At 39.1% G+C, this 20,789-nt stretch overlaps 2 protein-coding genes across 16 annotated transcripts in view; one reads left to right on the top strand and one right to left on the bottom strand.

Annotated features, from left to right (window-relative positions):
* The window catches only part of TMEM71 (transmembrane protein 71), a 35,232-nt gene extending 23,944 nt beyond the window's left edge, over positions 1 to 11,288 (bottom strand). Inside the window, exons 1-4 of one of the 2 annotated variants that reach the window (XM_072949397.1) lie at positions 11,198 to 11,288; positions 9,669 to 9,864; positions 8,613 to 8,729; positions 7,407 to 7,508 (exon numbers count right to left, since the gene is read on the bottom strand). The gene's annotated coding sequence lies outside the window, so the exon portion shown is untranslated. Of the gene's footprint in view, positions 1 to 7,406; positions 7,509 to 8,612; positions 8,730 to 9,668; positions 9,868 to 11,197 lie in introns of those variants that run through there. The other variant, XM_072949398.1, reaches the window with a different exon arrangement.
* Positions 11,289 to 11,426: 138 nt separating this feature from the next.
* The window catches only part of PHF20L1 (PHD finger protein 20 like 1), a 70,690-nt gene continuing 61,327 nt past the window's right edge, over positions 11,427 to 20,789 (top strand). For 7 of the 14 annotated variants that reach the window (XM_072949734.1, XM_072949736.1, XM_072949747.1 and 4 more), the window contains exons 1-2: positions 11,427 to 11,709; positions 13,790 to 13,905. In XM_072949734.1, the coding sequence (XP_072805835.1) occupies positions 13,823 to 13,905 (83 nt within the window). In that variant the 5' untranslated portion in view covers positions 11,427 to 11,709; positions 13,790 to 13,822. Of the gene's footprint in view, positions 11,710 to 13,785; positions 13,906 to 18,278; positions 18,422 to 20,789 lie in introns of those variants that run through there. The other 7 variants (XM_072949735.1, XM_072949738.1, XM_072949739.1 and 4 more) reach the window with 2 other exon arrangements.

Consider the following 20,789-nt stretch of genomic DNA (forward strand, 5'->3'; position numbering starts at 1 on the left):
CTAATGTCTTTGAGTGGTAATTTTCTCAATTATAAATGTAATAATATACATTCACAGAAGGACTTGGAGAATTAAATGAAGTAAAAGAAACTGTAAAACTCCTAGAAGAAAATATAGGGTAAAAAAATCTTCTTGACTTTGGCCTTGGCAATGATTTCTTGAATATGAAACCAAAAGCACAGGCAACGAAAGCAAAAACAGACAAATGAGACTATATAAGCCTAAAAGACTCCGCACAACAAAGGAAACAATCAGCAAGATGAAAGGCAACCTGAAAATCCTTTCGTACCATGTATCTGATTAAGGGTTAATATCTAAAAGATGAAAGAAACTCTGATAACTCGATAGACAAAAACCAACCCCAAAAGGGCGAAGGACCTGAGTAGACATTTCTCTAAAGAAGATATATAAATGGCCAATAGATACATGAAAAACTGCTCAGTATCAGGAATAATCAGGAAAAAGCAAGTCAAAACCACAGCGAGATATCACTTCACATACATAAGGATGGTTATTATCAGTAAAACCCCAAAGATAAGAAATGTTGCTGAAGTGGAGAAAAGAGAATGCTTTTTTCTGTTGGTGAGAATATAACTTGGCACAGCCACTTCGGAAAACAGTACAGAGATTCCTCAAAAAATTTAAAATAGAAGTACCATATGATCTAGCAATCCCACTTCTGAGTAGAGAGTCAAAGGAATTGAAATCAGGATCTTGAAATATCTGCACTCCCACATTCACTGCAACATTATTCACAGTGGTCAAGACACAGAAGCAACCTAAATTCACTGATGGATGAACGGATAAAGGAAATGCAGTATTTACATACAATGGAATATTATTCAGCCTTTAAAAAAGAAGGAAATTCTGCCATTCGTGACAAGATGGATGAGCCTGGAGGATATTATGCTAAGTGAAATAAGCCGACACAGAAGAACAAGTATGACATGATCTCATTTACATGAGGAATCTAAAATAGTCAAACTCAGAAAAGCAGAGAATAGGATGGTGGTGGTTGCCAGGGGCTGTGGAGAGGGGGAAACAGGACAGTGTTGGTCAAATTGTACAAAGTTCCAATTTTGAAAGATGCATAAGTCCTAGAGATCTACTGTGCAGAATAATACCTATAATTAACAAGAATGTGCTGTATACTTAAAAATTTGCTAAAGGGATAGATCTTATGTAAAGTGGCCTTATCACAAGATAGATAGATAGATAGATAGATAGACAGACAGACAGACAGACAGACAGAGAGGCTAGGAGGAAACTTTTGAAGGTGATGGTCGTATTTATTGGCATTGACTGTGGTGATGATTTCATGGATGTATATTTAACTCTAAACTTCCAAACTTATCAAATCATATACATTAAATATGTACAGCTTTTTCTATGTCAATAACACCTTGATAAAGTGGTTTTTTAAAAAAGGTTCAAGAAAAAAATAGGGTTTTAAAATAGAAGTCATAATAAAATCTTTTAAATAATTACGGACTTTTTCAACTATTCCAAAGAAAACTATTCTCATCATCTATGAAAATAATGTTCCCTGGAAACCTCTTGGTCACATAACATCTCCTAAGACCTGTGTTCTAGGTCTGTGTCTCAAAACCTTAACGTACTGTGGATCACCCAGGGGTTTTGTAGAAGCTGAGTAGGTCTGAGGTAGCAATACTGACTCTGCATTTTTAACTAGCTCTGGTGAAGACGGTGCTGCTCATCACAGGCTGCTTTTGGAAGGGCAAGATGCTAGTGAATATACTTCAGGAAATGCTAATGTGCTTGGTGCATTTGATGCATTAATTTAAAAATACTGTAAGCAATACATAAACATACCTGCATGTTTGCTTAAATCCTTCACGTATTCATGATCTCCTTTCCTAGCTAAGCCTCACCTTCCTCTGGTATCATGTGTCCCATTAAACGGCACCACCTTCCATCCAACTGCTTAGGCCAGGAAACTGGGAGGAATCAACACTCTCCCCTCTGTAGCTCTTCAAGGAGACACTCTTTCCATCTCCACTGTCACCTCTGGAGCTGCAGCTGCCTCCTTCTTTTGTCTGGACTTCGGTACCAACTTTCTAACTGTCCCCAGCCTCTCTCCAATATATTCTCCAATCCACAGCCAGAATGACCTCTGCAGTATGAGTATCTGGTTATGTCGCCCCTCTGATTAAATCCTTGCACGGCTTGTCTTTGCTCCTCTCTCAGATAAAGTTCAAAATCCCCTCCATGGCCTTCAAGGCCTTCTGGGGTCCGGTCCTGCCTGTTTTCCAGCCTCATCTTTTCCTCACCACCCTCCCACCTTTCTACAATTCAACCATAGTGGCTTTTTTCTCACCTTCTCTAGCTGGGTCCCACCTCAAGCTCTTTGAACATGCTACTTCTTTGCTGCTGGCCTTCTTCCCCAGCCTCTGTCTCTCCTGCTCATATTTTAGGTGCAAAGAGTTGCTCTGAGCAGCCTTTCTGACCCTCCGAGATCAGGTTCTAGGTCTCGTACCTGACTGTGCTTTTCCTTTGGAACATGTATCACAATTCCGGTTGATGGACCAGATTTTTACTGATGTTTCTCTTTAGCGCTCTATTGTGAGTTTGGGGAGAATAGGAATCATGCTTTTCTAGTTTGTTGTAATTGTTCCCATCATTGGCATCCAGTCTAGGGCACAGTAGGCCTAATAATAATAAATGAATAGGCTCTGATACCGTCCAAGTCTGGCTGGGCTCTTTGCTACATAGCACAGAACTCCATGGGGTCCGGAAAGAGATATATGGAAAGATTAATGATCTGGAAGGAGATGGAGGCCAGCCATTGTAGCACAATTATGCTACAGTAAAAGTCAACGCCCAGATCTTAGTGGCTTATAGCAATAATCACACATCGTCCCACATGGTAGCTTTATGTGTCAATGTGGCTAAGCTGACCACAGGTCCTAGAATCCCTTTCTTTGTATGCTCCTTGTTAGGATGGGCCATAAATGCAATTAGTTCAAGAGTCAGAAGCGGGAGTGCAGCAGGAGTCATGATGGTCTTTGGAAGGTCCACGTGGGTCAGACTTGGCTGCAGCTCACAGAAGTTTTCACAGCTCTGCTGACTCGCTGTATGGATTGACCCCAAAGCTCCAGTCCCTGTGGGATTGCTTCCTTCAGCTTCCCAAATCCTAGTCCAGGAGTGAGTGTGACTCCATAGCAGAGCATCCATGGCAATGAAGCTGAAGGTTTGGAGATGGGAAGGGGCCAACTGGGTTTCAACAATAGAAGGAGTCACATTCCAACTGGGTCTTCATAGATTCCAGTTGTCCCCACTCACCCTACTTCATGCCCACCTTTTGATACTAACCAGCTTGTCCTACAACTTGAGGTTTAGCACCCCTGAAACAGTCAAACTGAAACCCTCTTACCAGTGTCAAAAATTGTCTAAGATTCCCCTCTCCTCCAAACACCTAACATGAAGGAACTATAAACATAGAATATGTGTGTGTGTGTGTGTGTGTACACGTAAAACCATCTCAGATGGTTTGAACCACTGTTTGTTCACAACCTTGTTTTTGACTTTTTTTTAATTTATGTTATTTATTTATTTATTTATTTATTGGTTGAGGGAGGTAATTAGGTTTATTTAGTATTCATTCTTAGAGGAGGTACTGGGGATTGAACCCAGGACCTCATACGTGCCAGGCATGCGCTCTACCACTTGAGCTGTACCCTCCCCCCAGTTCCCTTGTAACAATGCTAGAGTGTCACATGTTCAGATGCTGACAGAAGAATAAAATCTCCAATGGTTTCTTCTGATTTTCAGGACTTACAATACGACACAGTTAGATTCACCACAGTACTTTTATTATTTGCCTCTACATTAGATTTTCTTATAATTGGCATTCTCAAACTTCTTTTGCTGCCAATGCGTCTTTTTAGAATTTATGCAATTTTTTTAATGGAAATTCCTGTCTCTCAAAAATGCTCTAGGTATGCCCTTACTGTTTGCTCAGGGTTCATATTCTAATTGCAGTGGGAATAATTTTTCTTTAAAGAGAGGGAGAGAGAGAGATGGAGAGACAAGAGTCAGACTGAGAAATGGGGGGAGGTTGAGGAGGATAGAGAGAGATTGATTAGCTGGTGAAAACCCTGTAATAAAGTCTTAATAAAAGCTTGCATTCTTGGCAGCAAGAACAGTGTCGTATTCATCTCTGTAATCCCCAGCAGCAAATACAAAACTTGAAGCAAAGTAAGTCTTCAGAAAGTGCACGTTTTCACGGAATCACAGAGCGTGAAACTGGGAGTGTCCGCAGAGAGCGCAGAGACTAGATGCACGGGTTCCCATGAAAGGTGAGAGGAACGTTCGGAAACACCTGGCGTCTGCGTATCATTTATCATCTGCAAAACACATAAGGCTGGTTCTTTCCAATTTAATCCTCATTACAGGTCGGTGAAGGAGATTCTCATTTACACGTAAGGGAAAGAAAGTCAGAGGAGTGTCTCGTTCCCCAGCCACTCTGGTAATAGTGTCACGTCTAACATACAATTCCTGGTCTTATTCCAAATCCCTGGCTCTAAATATGCTTTCTTATTTTAAGTTGTTAATGGATTGATTTCCTTTAAATTTATAGTCTCCTGGGATCTTCATGATAGCCACAGTTCTTAAAAAAACAAAAGGAAAGAAAATAAAGAAAATCAAAAGATGTTTACCCTCATCCTGGGGAAGCTGGCTCTGTTGAATGTTTTGCAAAATGCAAAAGAGGAAGTAATCCAATACCTGACCACAAGGCTGGGTTGCGTTGCCTCAGGATTATTTACTTAACTAAGGCAGAACTGTGGGCTGCGGAGCTATGTGTGCTAACAGGTTCTTGGCCATTTCCAGCCCGCTCCCCTCCCCCACAGGTGGAACTCTTTCATCTCAATGTCAGGCAGTTACCTTGGAGATGTTGGTATTGTTTTCTGGTCCTGACCAAGAGGACAGATACTTAGTTAAATTGCAAGAGACCAGTTGGAGAATGTATTCTGACCCTATATATTCCTGTGTGCTAACACATACACTGTATCAAGATGACCTGTTAGTGTGCAGGTCTGTTCGACACTTTTAAGTGCCTTACAATCAGGAATTAAGCTTATTCATTCTTATGCTTCTTGGGCCTAGTTCTGAACTTGGCACTTTGCAGATGTTTAATAAATGCTTGTGGAAAAGAATTGGAAGTAGAATGTTGTTTTTTATTTGTCAGAGCTTGAATCAAAACTATAAAGAGTGTCCAGCAACAAATGAATGGATAAAGGAGACGTGGTGTAAATATATAGATATCACAGGTACACACACACACACACAATGGAATACTACTTAGCCATAGAAAGAAATTTTGCGATTTGCAGCAACAAAGATGAACTTGGAAGACATTGTGCTAAGTGAAATAAATCAGAAACAAAGACAAATACTGCATGCTATCACTTACAGGTGGAATCCCCAAAATACAACAAACTAGGGAATGAAACAAAAAAGAAGCAGACTCACAGATATAGAGAACAAACAAGCAGTTAACTGTTGGGAGAGGGGAGTAGGAAGGAGCAATATAGGGGTAGGGGAGTAGGAGGTGCAAATTATTAGGTATAAAATAAGCTACAAGGATATACTGTTCAACATGGGGAATATAGCAAAAAATTTTATAATAAGGATAAATGGAGTATAACCTTTAAAAATTGTGACTTATTGTATTGTACACCTGTAACTTATTTAATATTATACAGCAACTATACTTCAATAAAAAACTATAAAGAACTATAGGGCAATAATAATTTTGAAGTCTGTATAGAACTTTATTTGAAGCTTACCCATCCTTCAAAGCATGTTTCAAATGTCACTTCCCCTCCCTATGCAGTCCTCCTTGATTTGCTGAGTCAGAATGAATACACTCCCATAGTATCTCCATTTCAAACGGATTCATATTTGGCTTCATATTGTGCTTGGCTGTCTCTGTATCCACATCCCCATCACGACAAATCCCCTTAGCACTGGATGTCCTGTTTTTCTCCCTATTTTCTCACTCTGCATCACCTAGTTTCTAGCATTAGGTAGATCAACAAAAGTTTGTTGCATGATTAAGCAGATACCTGAATGGTAAAAGAACGCTGCTGTCTGCCACATTAGAGGATGCCACTGAATTGTAGCTAGCTCCATTCTCAAGGAAATTAATGGCCACTAAGAGGTTTAAAGAGTTCGCTGTTTGGTTACTGTTAATTTGTATACTTGCCACGTTCTGTTGCTCACCCTCTCCTTCTCCAGTTTTAACAATCCCCAGCAGTGTGCTCTACATTATAGATATCTGCCTCTAAAAGCAAACACCGAAATAATTAAAAATATGAGTATTAGGTCAGTCTCTCACTAGATTTTCCTCTCATTTGGCTTGGTTTTCTAGCTTTGCAAACCAAGGAGAATATTCTCAGGTGTAAATTGTAATTTAGGATTACAGTCAGTATCAGCCAGTTGCAATGAATATTAGTTGTTTTTGTTGTCTGGCTCCCAATGTCTTTCTTTCAGGTAATAGCACCTCATTTTCTTCAGAGGACCCACTTATTTCCATCTCTCAGTTCCTGAGGTTGGGGCTAGTCTCCACTCCCACCTGCCTGGTTGGGGATTGGACCCAGGTTAATGACAAATCAGTGTAAATCATTCCCATTGGCCACCAGGCTTGTTTCAGAGTTGGACACCTGACTTAATTTAGGCCAATGAGGGAATGCCTTCTAGGACTTGTTTTTATGTTCATTAGGATGTTATAATGACAAGTCAGAAGCTGTTGGGGGCCTGGATATGGATCCCAAGAATAAAGCCAACCCATGGGAAGCAGAGTTAAAGATGTTATCATTTGGTCCCTGAATCAAACTGCTTGGAAAGCCAAAATATCCCTTCCTAATTCCACAAACATAAATTCCATTTATGCTTAAGCCTGTTTGCTTTGAATTTCTGTCCTGTGCAACCACAAGACTCCTAACACATTGCAGGTCTGAAACTTCTGTGTACATGAGACACTTTATGACAGCCTTTAAAATGCAGATCCCTAGTCTCCAAGCCCAAGATACAGGTCAGGGCCCAGGAACTTGCATTTTAACAGACGGCCTGGGTGGGTCTAACACTGATGATTGATGGGCCAGTGCTTGAGACACACAGATAAAAGTTCATGGAGCGATAACAGTAAGCAACAGTAACCAGAGTCAGAGGAGTTTCAAAGTCTCAGCATGGTAGCTGAAAGTAGAGAGCTCAGGCTTTGTCCTGATATCACAAATGGGAAAATCCACTGAGGAATCAGGAGTCGATTTCATATTTGATTTAAATTTAGGAAATCTTTACCTAATTTCTCTTTATTAATTTCTTCCTGCTTTAGGTAATATGATCAAACACCTCGGTTTGTCCAGGAATGCCCAGGAACCCACCTGTTGTTCTGGCATGATTATTAACAGCACCTCTTTCCACTTAAACGTGTCCAGGTTTGGATGATAATAAAAGCTGTTGTCACTCCTTTGCTTCAGGGCAGTCTGCACAAAAAGGAGTTCTTTGTCACTTAGGCCTCTGGCGGCATGTCTAAGCTTTGGCTGAGCCAGGCATGTAATTCTTTTTCTGTTTTATGACTTTTACTAGCAGAGGCTGAAATCATTAGTGCCAAGCCTAAAGTTCTTAAGTCTCAGAAACCTGGGCAGTTTCTGAATAGTACATGAACTTACAGTTAAACAAATAAATAAATTAATTAAATAAAATTATCTAGAACGTCCCAGCATCCTTAAGATTAACTCATTCTAAGGAAGCAGCCTATGAACCCAGAAGTCAAAATGGGAAATAAATTAGGAATATGAGCAGGATGCTGGGTGTGGACACACATGAGATGATATCGCCCTGGCAGGTTCATACCTGCACTAGGGGCCCAGAATTAATCTGGAACAATTGTCACTTCTGTTCAGTTGATAAAAGGATATGGTGACAGAGAGACAAGACCACTAAGTCCTTTGGCAGGTGAAGGAAATGATGTTAGTGCCATTCTCAAAGATTTTTAGGTACCTGGAGCACAAACATATGCCAAGGGTGGGGAGTCTATTGCAGTAGTTTAGGTTTCTACCTAATCTATTTAAAAAACAAAACAAAAAAAAACAAAAAAAACAAACAAGCAAGCAAACAAAAAAACCCATAAACCGAAAACAAACCCAAAACATTGAATTGCATTGATTTTCTTCATTGATGCTAATTATATATATTAAAGCAATGCACACAAAAAAATAGCTTTCTTCTGCTAGTAATTAAGGAATATCTGGTATTTAGTAGTGATTTCTTCTTCCCTTAAAATAGGTATACACAGTTGTTAAATATTCTGGGAGACATTATAGTCTCACCTTCATATTCTTAATGTTGGAAGAATTTCAGTGATTTCTGCCTAGGACCCTTGTTTCAAGATAATTTGCCCACTGCTTGTTTGGTTCTACTCAAACACAGCTGTAAGTTCTTTCCTTCTAAATTTGGAGATGAAGTGACTGATGGCTAACATTTAACCATCTGGATGAGGGGTGTGCAGGGTGGGAGAGGGGAAAGGGGGCACAGCAATGCATAACTTCACTGTATGGCTGAAGAGTCTTCTCTAGACTTTTCTGTACCTTGTATCCTTGCCCTGATCCTGTCCTTTGACTCCACAGGGTCAAAAGCGGCAATGATAGCCTATATGGGGTTTGCATCAGTCTTACTAGACTTGACGTCCTCTTTTCAGCACTTTTCTGAAATTAAATTCATAGATGAAATAATCAAGCTACACATATTTAAAAAAATCAATACAATGCCATAACCATAAAATAAAAATTAATTTATGAAAAGAATTCACAATAAAATACTATGTATCTCAGTACATGAGTGTTCAGCCATAACTCACAAAGAGACACAATCACAATGAAGTAGTCAAGTGCTTGCACAGAAATTTAGATTTATCCTGAATACGACAGCTAGAAAACGGAGATTGATGTAGGTGTGTTCCATCAGTGCTTCAAAGACTATGAGTAGTTTTGCCATTGGTGATATGATTTTTAAAAATGCAATAAACTCTTCATAATATTCATACAAAGACGACAATCCTCCCTCATGTTATATCACGGCCCCACTCCTCATAAATTGAATGTACATTAAAGTCTTGTAAAAATACTTTGTACTTATGTGTAAAGCTGAGTTCTAGGCTCAGACAATTATAAACAGGCTTTTTACCTACATGAATGTTTGGAAGGACATTCAAAAGTTATGTATAACCTGGGGTAATTCTTTAAGGTATGGGATTGCACTGTGCATTTCAGGATGTTTAGCACCTCTGGTCCCTCCTCCACTAAGCTGCAGCAATTCTTTACCCCCTCACCCCCAATTCCCAAAGTGTCCTCTAAAGGGTGGTATTAACTCTCTTAAGAACACTGACCTACCTATACAATGCACTCAAGTCCGGTATCATTTACATAAGACTTCATTTGCATTTATTTTCTTTCAAGTTGCATTAGAGGAGGGATCCCTTGTAAAATGAAAGAATCATTTGTTCAGGGTAGATTGATGGATTGTCAGCAAACCATGGAGAGGACATAGTATTCTGTTCTATCCTTCATGTATGTATTTTGTTTAAATTACAAACAACTTCAAATTTTCAGTGATGTATAACAGCAAATATTTTTTTTCTTACTTACTGGCTTTTGGGTCGGCAAGGATTTTGCCTGGGTTCAGTTAGTTAACTCTGGTCTGAAAGTCAGAAATTTGATTACTGGTACGGTACTGCCACTGCTGCAGGAGAAAATTTTCCTCATCTTGAACATCATTATCAGCTTCTCATACACAGTTCGCAGTGAAAGAGTCTAATTGGTGCAGCTGAGAACAGAACTTAAGCTGCAATGGAAATTGGGATCATGAGTTTCTCACATTTTCATCTTATTTAGTTTGAAGTTGACTTTGCCTCAAGATTCATAAGGTGTATATGTCAGTTGCATTAGGTTATGCTATGTAACAAACAACTCTAAAAAAACTCAATAGCTTAAACCGACAAATATTTATTTTTTCCCTTATACTACACATCAGTTGTGGATTAGTATCATCACAATCGGTCTAGAACCTGGGTTGTTTGAGCAATCGCTATCCCAAAAGCTGCTTTTCACTGTGCCAGAGACAGAACACTCGGTGAACTGGCTTTTAAAATTACCAACTGGCTATGACAAAACTTATTTCCAATTTCATTTTATTAACTAAAGGAAATCAAATGGCCACACATAATTCTAAGGAGGGTGGAAAGTATAATCCTACCATGTGTCCAGAAGATTCTGGATATATATGGCGTATTGCACTAATGACAACCATGATGGAAGATCTTCCAAACATGGAAAGGGATTTCAGATGCTGGGCAACCAAAACTGAGAAGACAAATGTCCACTAGCGACGGTCTTCTATATATTTTTTCTATATATTGCCATGCTCAGTCTGACTCTGTAGCTATTAGTAACATAGTAAGTGCTGACTGAGTGTCTGTTGAATAAAAAGATATGAATGTGGTTGTTTAAATTACTGAATCTCACTATAATTGAAGTTTAAAGAGAGATACTTTGCTATTTTAACTCCACACTGTAAAGCATGTTAAATAAAAGTGTTATTTGTATGCAATGCTGCATTTAGAAAGCTTGAGAGCCAATGTGGCACACTGGAAAGAGAGAGAGAAAAGACGCTTCATCTCAATATTGCTTTGAAAGTGTTCTCTTGTTGGTTTCCCCTACAGCGGGGACAATTCCTTCTGTGCTTAGTACGGAGTTTGGGCTATGGTAAGTGTTCATAAAAAGTAGCTCTATCATTCGTTGTGTATTCTTGGGAAAGTCACATCAATTTAGCTATAGGTTCTTTACCTGCACTCGCGCGCGCGCACACACCCACCCACGCACCCATACACAAAACGTCTTAGTAATGTTTGCCTTTTGTAAGGATCTCCTAGACTACAGAGCAACACGACTGTGCCATTGTGGTTGTCCCGTGATCTACTTACAACACACTGCCTTCTACAAAGTATTCATTCAACAGACGTTTATTTACTTTATAACAGTAACCATTTGCTCTATTCTTAATACGGAATGGGGTGGGTTATCTAGGAAAGCGTGTAGTGCATTTACAGAAGTTTGCCTAGGGTGCTGGAATTAAGGAATTTTGAGGAACTGGTTCCCAAAAAACTAACAACAATAACCTTCAATGGGCTTCATCCTCATCTCTCAAAGGTCCAACACGTCACAACTGGCAGCGGGGTCCTGGAGCCTGCGTTCCTTCCTCCGCTCACCCGGGCCCCTCCCGCGAGGCATCATCCAACTGCCACAAGGCCCCGCCTCCCAGGGCGGCCCTCCTATCTGCTGCGCGGCCCGGGCCCAACCCTCGCGTGTCACGTGATGCGGCCGGGCCCGCTTCCGGCGCGTCGCGGGCGGCTGACGTCGCCGGGCCCGGCGTCGCGTCAGGGCTGGCCGGCGGCGGAGGAGGCGATGGCAGCGGACACCGAGCGGGCTTGAGGGCTCGGACCTGCTCCCTCCCGCGCGACGTCGGGCCCGACCCCGCGCTGCGGCCTCAGCTCGCTCCGCTCCAGCTCCCTCCCTGACCGCTGCCTGGGCGGAGGCGGAGGCGGAGGCGGAGGCCCGGGCTGGCCGTCCTGTTCGTGCCCCGGCTCGGTCCCGGACGGCCCGGCAACTGTGCAAAGAGGAGGCCGAGTCGGTAAGAGGCGGCGGCGGCGGTGGCAGGGCCCGGAGGCCGCCTGGCCCTCGCCTGGCTGCCCGGGACGCCCCCGCGCTGATGTCTCTCTCCGGCCGGCTCCCCGCCCGCGTCTCTCCCCGTAACTCGCCGCCCCTATTGTCTGGGCGCAGCCGCTCCCTCTCCCCCTCCCTTCCTCCCCCCCTGCCGAGGTCCGGACTGCTGTCAAACCTGGAGGCGTCTCCTGCTTCCAGCCAGCCCTTTCTGAGCCTTTCCTGGCCGTCTCTGCGTCCCTGGCCAACACCTTCCCGGCCCACATCACCGTCCCTTGACCTTTTTTTGGCTCCTCGGCCATTCTGTGACTGTCGCTTCACTTTCCCAGCGTTTTCTCTTCTTAATAATTTTCTCTTCTCTGTCATTTGTTAGGTCCACAAGTTTCACCATCCTTATATATATTTGCATTCTTGTTCGTTTTCTTTCCCGATTTTATTCCTCTCCGTTCTGTCTCCCTTTCTCTTTTTGCTTCAAGTTTTGCTTCCCAATAGATTCTTACTTTGTCTTACTTTTCGTTAATTCAAATCCCTCCCCATCCTCCCCTCTCCACCTAAGAAAAAGGAAATCTTGCCTTTTCTGGTACCCCATCCAGAAGTATCACTGGGAGATTATCTCCTTAACTCTTTCACTTCTTGTGGGTTGTAAGTTTGATCCTAGAAAATGTTAGTGTAACTGGTCAGTTACCCCTTAACTAAGTTTTTCCTGTGAAGAACAGCAGAAAAGATGGATTAGATTTCTACAGATTTAAGTAACTGCCTTGTATGTTGCACACTGACCAGACTGCTCTTAAAAATATTTATACTCTTGTTTCTTTTACAACGAGTGCCTTCTGGCTGAACTTACTGTTAACTTTAATGCATTAATCTTTGTTGCTGCCACGGTGGGCAGGAGGCTGTCCGCCCCCCCCCCCCCGTATTTAAGTTTGATTTTACGTATTTTTATGGCACGATTGTTGTTGTATTTGGCATGCATATGGCACGTATTTTCCCTTACCTGTCAAATTCTTTGAAGGGGTAGTTGGTTTTTTTTATGTTTGCTGTTATGTTTTGTCCCTTGTGAATTGTGACAAAACCTTGAAAACACATTACACAGTTGTGTGTTTTCTAAACTAGGAGGGAGCATGGTCATTAGTAATTCTAAATATAAAAAAGATTTTAGGGATTTCTCCCTTTCCCCGCTCACAGTAGGTTTGCATTTCTGATTACATGTTATATTTTGATTAGGCTATCTCAAAATGCATTCCTATTCCTCAGGTACTAGGTAGTGAAAATGTGACTATCTCAAGTTTGCTGGGTGGCAACTGGCCAGAAGGATAGCGAATATGCCACATGTTGATGGTCTGGAGAGGAATAGGTATTCCTTTGTAGTTTTTTGTTTGAATGTACAACGACTCTTATTGTTAATATAGTGGAAATAAATTTTCAGAGTTAAAATCCATATTGTTGCTTATTGAATGTGAAGACTGAGATAGAAATTGACTTGGTGACTGTGCAAGGTGGGAGATCATAGGTAATGAAAAATCCTAATCACAGAAGAAATTATTAAAATCTTCGCTGGAAGAAGAGTGTGTCTATTGCTTCTTCCACCTTTGCTTTCTTTAGTCTCTTATCAAGTGTCTTCTGTTACAAGCCACTCAATAAATATCTGTTGGAAAACTAGGCTAATCTGTTCTCAAGAATTTCGGTAGTCATATTCCAGAACACTGAGTTGTCTTGATTTTTCAAAGGTGGAAAAACATTTTCAGCCATTATTGTGGAGAATTTTCATGAACATTTTCAAGTTAAAATTAAAGCATTTTAGCCATTAGCTAGTTTTAATCCCCATCTATTAATTTTTTTTAAAGTGGTTGCCTTTTTGATGTCGTTTTTCTTAATTTATTGTTAAGATTGCAAATTGCACAGTACTTTACCTAGAGATATTGGTAATCATTCAAATTTCTTAAAAATTTGACAATTATTTTAACATCTCATGTAATGTTTTAAAAATTCTGTTTAATCCCTTATACATTTTATACATCAGAATCTAACTATTTTTTTTTCTCTTGAGGTAGTGAAAAGAGAATCCTGAAGAATAGGATCTCAAGATGAGTAAAAAGCCCCCAAATCGTCCTGGAATCACTTTTGAGATTGGTGCTCGTTTGGAGGCACTGGACTACTTACAAAAATGGTATGGAAAATACGGAGCTGTTGACTTAAAGCACAGTATCTGTAGTCTTACATGGGTTGGTTAATTGCTGTTCTTCTGACAGTGGTAGAGACATTGTCATGTTCACATTTTGAATAAACATGTACATTGTTTTTTCATTTTCTTACTCTTCAACTGATTTTGCAGGTAGCAGTACTCTTGTATACTTAATACGAGCTCTGTTGGTGGTGGGAGGGAGAGGATTAATCCAGATAACCTGGTTCTCAGGTTTTGAGATAAAACTTGATGTAAATCTGTTTTCCTGGCTTATGTTAGAGGTGGTCTTTCAGACTACAGAATATACTGATGGTCAGCATAGGCACTATTCACTGTCCCATGTAAAACCAAAACTCAGTTTACCTCCTCCTTCTCCAGAGCACAGGGGCCTGAAGTCAGGTTATCACTGTCCCCAGTTTTACCTGATTAGTCCTTTCAGACCTTCTCTTATTTCTTCTCCTATACTGGCTATCTGTGATAAGTGGCAAATTCAGACGCCTCCAACATACCCCTGTATACGATGGAGTAGGAGAAATTGGTTACCTGAGGTGAAACCACCACCTGGAAAGATGAGAAGGGGAAACAGCACACAAGGATCGCTGGGCCTCGGTAGGAATAAGGAGGATTCTCGTTCTGCTAGGGAATGCCCCCCTCATTCTGGTTAGCTGCCTCTAGTTCTGCTCTCTGGGTGATGTCTCTGGTGCCATTCTCAGCCCCATGCTCTGAGAGGGGCGTTGGAGAGGCTCTTCTCCTGGGAGTGGTTCAGGCTCAGCTCCTCTTGAAGCCCATTTATTTTGATAAGGGGTCTGGCAGTTTAACAAGGCTACCAGACTTTTTCTTCTCTCTTTCTTTCTTTCTTCCTTTCTTTCTTTCTTTTTTTTTTTTTTTTTGACATTTTCCTCTCGACTATGACTCCCTTAAAAATGTAGTGGGCATTTTGTAGATTTGTCTTTGATTGATTTCTGTTAGGTCAACTTCCTGAGTTGACAATGGCAGGCAGAGAAATCTTGTTTAGTCATGATATTTGACTTTAGACCAGCGTGGGGTTTTTGTCTCTTAGCATCCGGTGTTAGAACTCTGCACACATCCATGACCCCCAGCTTAATGGGCTCTGCTTGGGACTGTTTGAAACTGCAGTTTGAGATGGGAAGAAACCGTCATTTGGCCCCATGCCTCCAAGCTGCATCTCTGGGAGTGCTGCTGCTTAGGAGACTTAAGAGTTACTCTTGTCAGGTGGCGAGTACGCAGTGTTCTCAGGAAGGGCTTGGGAAGTTCCTGGAAACCAGGCAGTAGCGTTCCTCCTAGTCCTGAAAGTAAAACGTGTCGCCAGATGTTGCCAGATGTTCCGGAGGTAGAGAAAGGGTGGAGCAGATATGCTTCTGATTGAGAACCACTGCATTAGACCAAACAACAGAAGATGCCATTTTAGTCAGTAATTGGCTCTCTTTGATTCTGATTTGACCAAGGAAGCTTTTTACTACTCTGAAGGCACACCCTAGTGAACCTCTTTGTGATGCAAGAGTATGAGAAATGCTACTTCTTACTTCTTTGATATTAATCTTAGTTAACCTTGTTATTTATTTTTTTCTTTTTTTTTTTTAAAGTCATTGGCTTTTTTGAATTACCAGTTAATTCATATTATCCTTGCAAACCGACAAAGTTGCAGCTGAACTAGCTTCCAGTTTTGGAGAAGCACGTGGCTCATTAGTTCTCTCAGTGGCCTTGAGGGGTATTGATGTAATTAACTTTGGTATTAGTAAAAAACTCACTTTTTGTGGTGAAACATTTTCTAATTCAACAGCTGTTATATCCATGATCCAGTAGTTAATCAAAAAGATTATAAAAAAGAACTACTTATAAAATCAAGTCTGAGTTCCCTTTTAGAATATTTGGAATTTCAAAGAACAAATGACAGTTGTAGCTTAATTTTTTCATTTTCTGTGCTTCTGACCAAAAAATTTGTAAGTGCTTAGAGTGATATCATTCGGATGTACTCAGTGATGAAGTTTAGATTTAATTTTGATGACCCTAGTAATAGTCTTTTTAAGGTATGTAAACATTAGCCAAAATAAATCACATGTGATAATCATTGAAACATGCTGTCAGCTTGATTTTTATGAACTCATTTAAATGAAGATTTTAGCATTCTGCTATAGTGGCATTTCAATTAAAAAAGAGTTAAGAGTAAATACATATTCTAGGTAATTGAAAAGAAATGATTTTGTTGTTGTCACTTTGTTTATTAATGTCAGTAGTCTCAAGAACTCTTTAGGCTTGGGTGACCCTTTAATTTAGTATTAAAGTGCTTTGCTGTAGGACAGCTAATTAATTGCTAAGATTTACTGAATTTTGTAAGGGGCACAAAAGAAGGTCTGTAAGACATGGTGCTCTTAGCAGATTTTATTTCTAAATGAGATAAACTTAATTTTATATTGTTTCATTTAAGGGCCACTCTGTATTCCATATAAATTCCTTGAATTTTTGCTTTAATATCAGGTAAAATTATAGATGGACTATATAAGTGTTTAGAAACTTTGATATTCTTGTGAGGGCAAAATAATCCCTGAGAATATACTGAACTCATTCCCTTCCCTCTTTCATCCCTCCTTCTCTTTTCTTGCGTATTCTCTTCTGTTGCGTCCGTACTGAATGCTTAGTCTTTCGTATTTATTCGTTCAGTTGGAAAAGTACCGAGGTCCTATCTGACATAAATGTCTTTTGAATTATTAGAGGCATTGGATGGGGAGGGACAAGCAGGAATGCAAATATTCCTTCCTCTGTACTCAAGATATTTACAAGCAGCAATATATCTGTTACTAAGAGAATAACTCATCACATATTGATACATTAGCTTTTAGAGAAACGTACAAAGGGCAAGTTGTGGTAGTGGAGCACCCAAACGCCAGTTTGTCTTACATGTTGAAGACTTTTCTTATATAAAAAAAGGAGAATAGTTTTTAGTATGTGCCTTAGAAATAACAGGATAAAATCCAAATTTAGTGGGCAGAAATAAACTAAAGTTAAGCTCCCAGGTTTAGGTTTGGGGTAGATTTGATTTAATAGACACAACCTGTTTTTCTTTGAAAGAGTACATTGTTATTCATTGAGCGAGCCATATCACACATTCTTTAAAGTTCAGAAAGATATTTCATCTTTGAAAGTACACTCCACTTTTGAAAGTAGTGATTTATTACTTTTGCTTTCAAAGTGATTTTAAACCTACATCAAAAAGCCCTAGTTGTTTGATTCTTTACCAGTACTAATGAATGCAGGCCCTGAGAAGCCATTGAGAGCCCAGTCACCTTCAGTTCTAGTATGGAGAACGGGGTCTCTTCTACACTGACTAAACCTAATTCCTACTGAGAAGTGAGGGTTGCTTTTTTAAAAAAAAAATTGTAGTTTCACTTAAAACATTTTGTTTAATTTGTTTCTCAACAGTCTTACTTTAAAAGTCATTTAAAAGACTTCAAATATGCTAATTTTTGTAGCTAACACAATCAACCATTTTCTATCATATTTTCCACCACAGCCTCTGTACATCCAAACCTGGACATATTTATTAGCTTTATAATCTATTGAATTAAGTAACACAGTAAGAATGAAAATAGATACACATTGTTGATACAGGAGTGTGTCTGGGAAAAGAGAAAGTTCAGAGTTGAAGTTATGTTTGAGACACTGTAAGTGGATTGTAAAGACAAAAGAGGCAGATTCAAATTCATACTGTCACTTTCTGATCGTGTGAATATGGGTAAGTCTTAGAACTTGGTTGGCTTAGCAGTAAAATGGAAGTAGTGTTACTGGCTTTTACTTACAGAATTATTTTAAGGATTAAGTAAAATAATGTATTTAAACTTGCTTCAAATTATCCAAAATAATAATTATTAGGCACTGAGGTAAATGAGTTGAAAAATAGACCTTTGGGGTTCCAAAGACTCAAGTGTAAAAGTTTTTAAATGTAGCCTTAGTATTGATGTGAGAATGGCCTGGAATGTAGAAGGGATGTCATGTCACTGCAACATGCTGTAAACCATCTTTTTAAGGTGATAATAAAATCTTTGTTTCTGAAGAGTTTTATAGGTTACAAACCACCCTTGAAAATATTAAGGTATCTAATCATTCTGAGTGTTGCTCAGTAAGAAAAGTGATAACATCAAACTGGTTTGACTACTGATTTAACTTTTTTGATTAAAGTTAAAATAATTACAGCAAGTGATTTAGTTATGAAAATAAAACATATCAAATAATATGCTCTGGTGTTACTCTTAAACTTGAAATTATAGAATCAGTTTAAAACATTCAGATGAGTTATGCTCTTCTGACCTTTTTTGGAATATTTCTATTTAATTCTCTTCTAGATCTAAAGGAAAGGAAAATGAAAGATTAAAAAATGTGGAGATGTCTCCAAGTTCAGAATTTGATAGAACAGTATAAATTTGAATTGGTAAAAGCTGTTTCCACACATTTGGAGTTTTTTGAACTGTATGGAACATTTGCAAATGTGAGTTTTTAAAATGTTCGTGAACAGAATTTTAGTAGAGTGGGAAAATTGAAGACATTTAGATTGTAGCAAGTACAAATATTTCTAATTTAAATAAAATTATGTATTATCTGAATTAAAAGGGATTATCTTTTTCTGATTAGATTTGCTATTCAAAGGAAAACATGAGCAGAGATAAGTTATGTGATTTATATTTGGAATGGAAGAGTGCTTCTGAAAAGCAGAATGTAGATCAGACTTAAAAACCGAGAGCATATTTAAATTTTATTAGATGAGCTTGGAATTTGTGGAAACCATAGGTGAATACTTCTAAAATATTCTTTTGCTTAATAAGGTTTTGTCCTTTTGTATGCTCCGTTTTTTTTGCATCTGTATGTAGGTGGAGAGTATTAATTCTTATTTTGAATCACTAACTACCTTTGAAAACCTAATTTCAGCTGTAGACTCAGAAAAATGTATAATCACATTTATATACCAAAATAATTATTTATATACCAAAACTGTATTATGAGTGGCTGTAGAAAACTTAACCTTCCTATGGTCAGGACCCTGCCTGTAGAGAATTTCAAATTGAAATCCATAAGACTTGCTTTTAAATTTTGAGATTCTTTATTCAGAAAGTCACAAGTTTTGAATCTTAAGATCTAAGTGAACTCTCATTTTAGTAATCATCAAACAGGTGTGCACCAGTGTACAGACATTTTAGTTCTTTAATTTTTAAAATTTCTGAAAAAGAAAGTCCCATAAGCTCTTAAAGATAAAATTCTCCACGCCCCCCGCCACCCCCCAGATTTTGAAAGCAAGATTAGAAATAGGGGTAGAGTAGACATTTATTTTAAAACATACCTGGTTTGTCCTTATTGTTCTTTCTCTAATACTCTTCCTTCCATGATGTTGATTCGTTTTTTTTATAGAGCTTTTTCTTTTACCTACTCACGTTTTTTGCTTATCCTAGTTTTCTCAAAAGATAAGAGAAAAGGAATATTGAAACAAGTAAATTTAACTGAAAGTCAGATAATGTGGGTCCTAGGTGCTGTTCTGCCATAAACTATGTGACTTTGAAGAGTTGCTTCTCTGCTTTAATGTTTTTAAAATGAAGGTGTGACATGTTAGGTGATCTTTCAGGTTTCTTGAATTAGAAACTCAGATTCTTTTATCTACTTTTCACATATTCAGGGATGATGACAGATTTTTTAAATCTCACTTTTAGGTAGGTAAATAACAATTTGAGGCATAAGTAAGGTAGGCAAGGACTAGAAGTCACATGTATTTTCTCAAAACTGCTGGTCTCTAGAAGAAGAGAAAATGAGTTGGAAAAGGTGGAGAAAGGTGAATATAATTGGGAACAAAAATACAGAGGTTTGAAGTATTTGTAGGATAGTGAGCAAGTAGTTACTTTTTCTCCATCCTGCTCTCCCACTCATTTAAATGCTTTTTCATTAACTGTTTAATTTTGAAATTAGTTAGAACCGTAACTATTGGCTTTAAAAAGTAGATTTATCCAATAGGATTCTTTAACTCACTAACTTACCATTTGGTATCCATTCACTAACAAATTAGTTCTCTTACAAAGTTCATTGATACTATAGTTTTGAAAGTGATTCAGGTGAAGTTCATACTAGTGGTTCTCAAGCTTGAGCCTGCCTCAGAATCACTTGAAGGATTTGTTAAACACAGGTTGGTGGGCCCAACACCTGCAGCTTCTGATTCAGCAGGTCTGAGGTGGGGCCAGTAACGCGCATTCCAGCAAGTTTCCAGGTGATGCTGATGCTGCTGGTCTGGGGATCACACGTGAGAACCACTGGTTTAGACTGTACAGAATTATTAACCTTATTAACCTGAAGAAAAGTTTTTGAGGTGGACAGCGATGGAAATATCCAGGGTTATTTTTTGAATTTACAGTCTGTTTTAATTATTTATGTTAGTTAGAGGAAATAAAATGTAAGTATGGGCATTGCAAAGTGATACATGATCCAAAAATCTTTTTTTTTGTTATTTTTCAGTAGAATAGAATATATTGACCTGCATGTACTTTGATGTGCTTCAGATTTCTTTCTCCCCTTTCTGTAGTCTCCAGCGCTACCTGACTGGATAGTTGTTAGGGGTTAGGCTCCTGTTGCTTTATTAAAACAAGCTATCTTAGCTGTGGTTAATCATGGATTGAATTTTATTGTTCTGTACTTCGTGTGCATTCATGTAATGGCAAGGATCGGACCAAGAGAGAGGACAGTTTTATTTGCTTATCTGATAGTTGGTTGAAGTTCAGTCATCACCTGTCACACACATCCAGCTCCCTATTCATTACATCATTCCTGCTGAATATTATTATTATTATTTTGTATTGTGAGATTTTACACTTGTCACATCG

The sequence above is a fragment of the Vicugna pacos genome, chromosome 25 (assembly GCF_048564905.1).
Source record: "Vicugna pacos chromosome 25, VicPac4, whole genome shotgun sequence".
NCBI classification, from domain to species: domain Eukaryota; kingdom Metazoa; phylum Chordata; class Mammalia; order Artiodactyla; family Camelidae; genus Vicugna; species Vicugna pacos.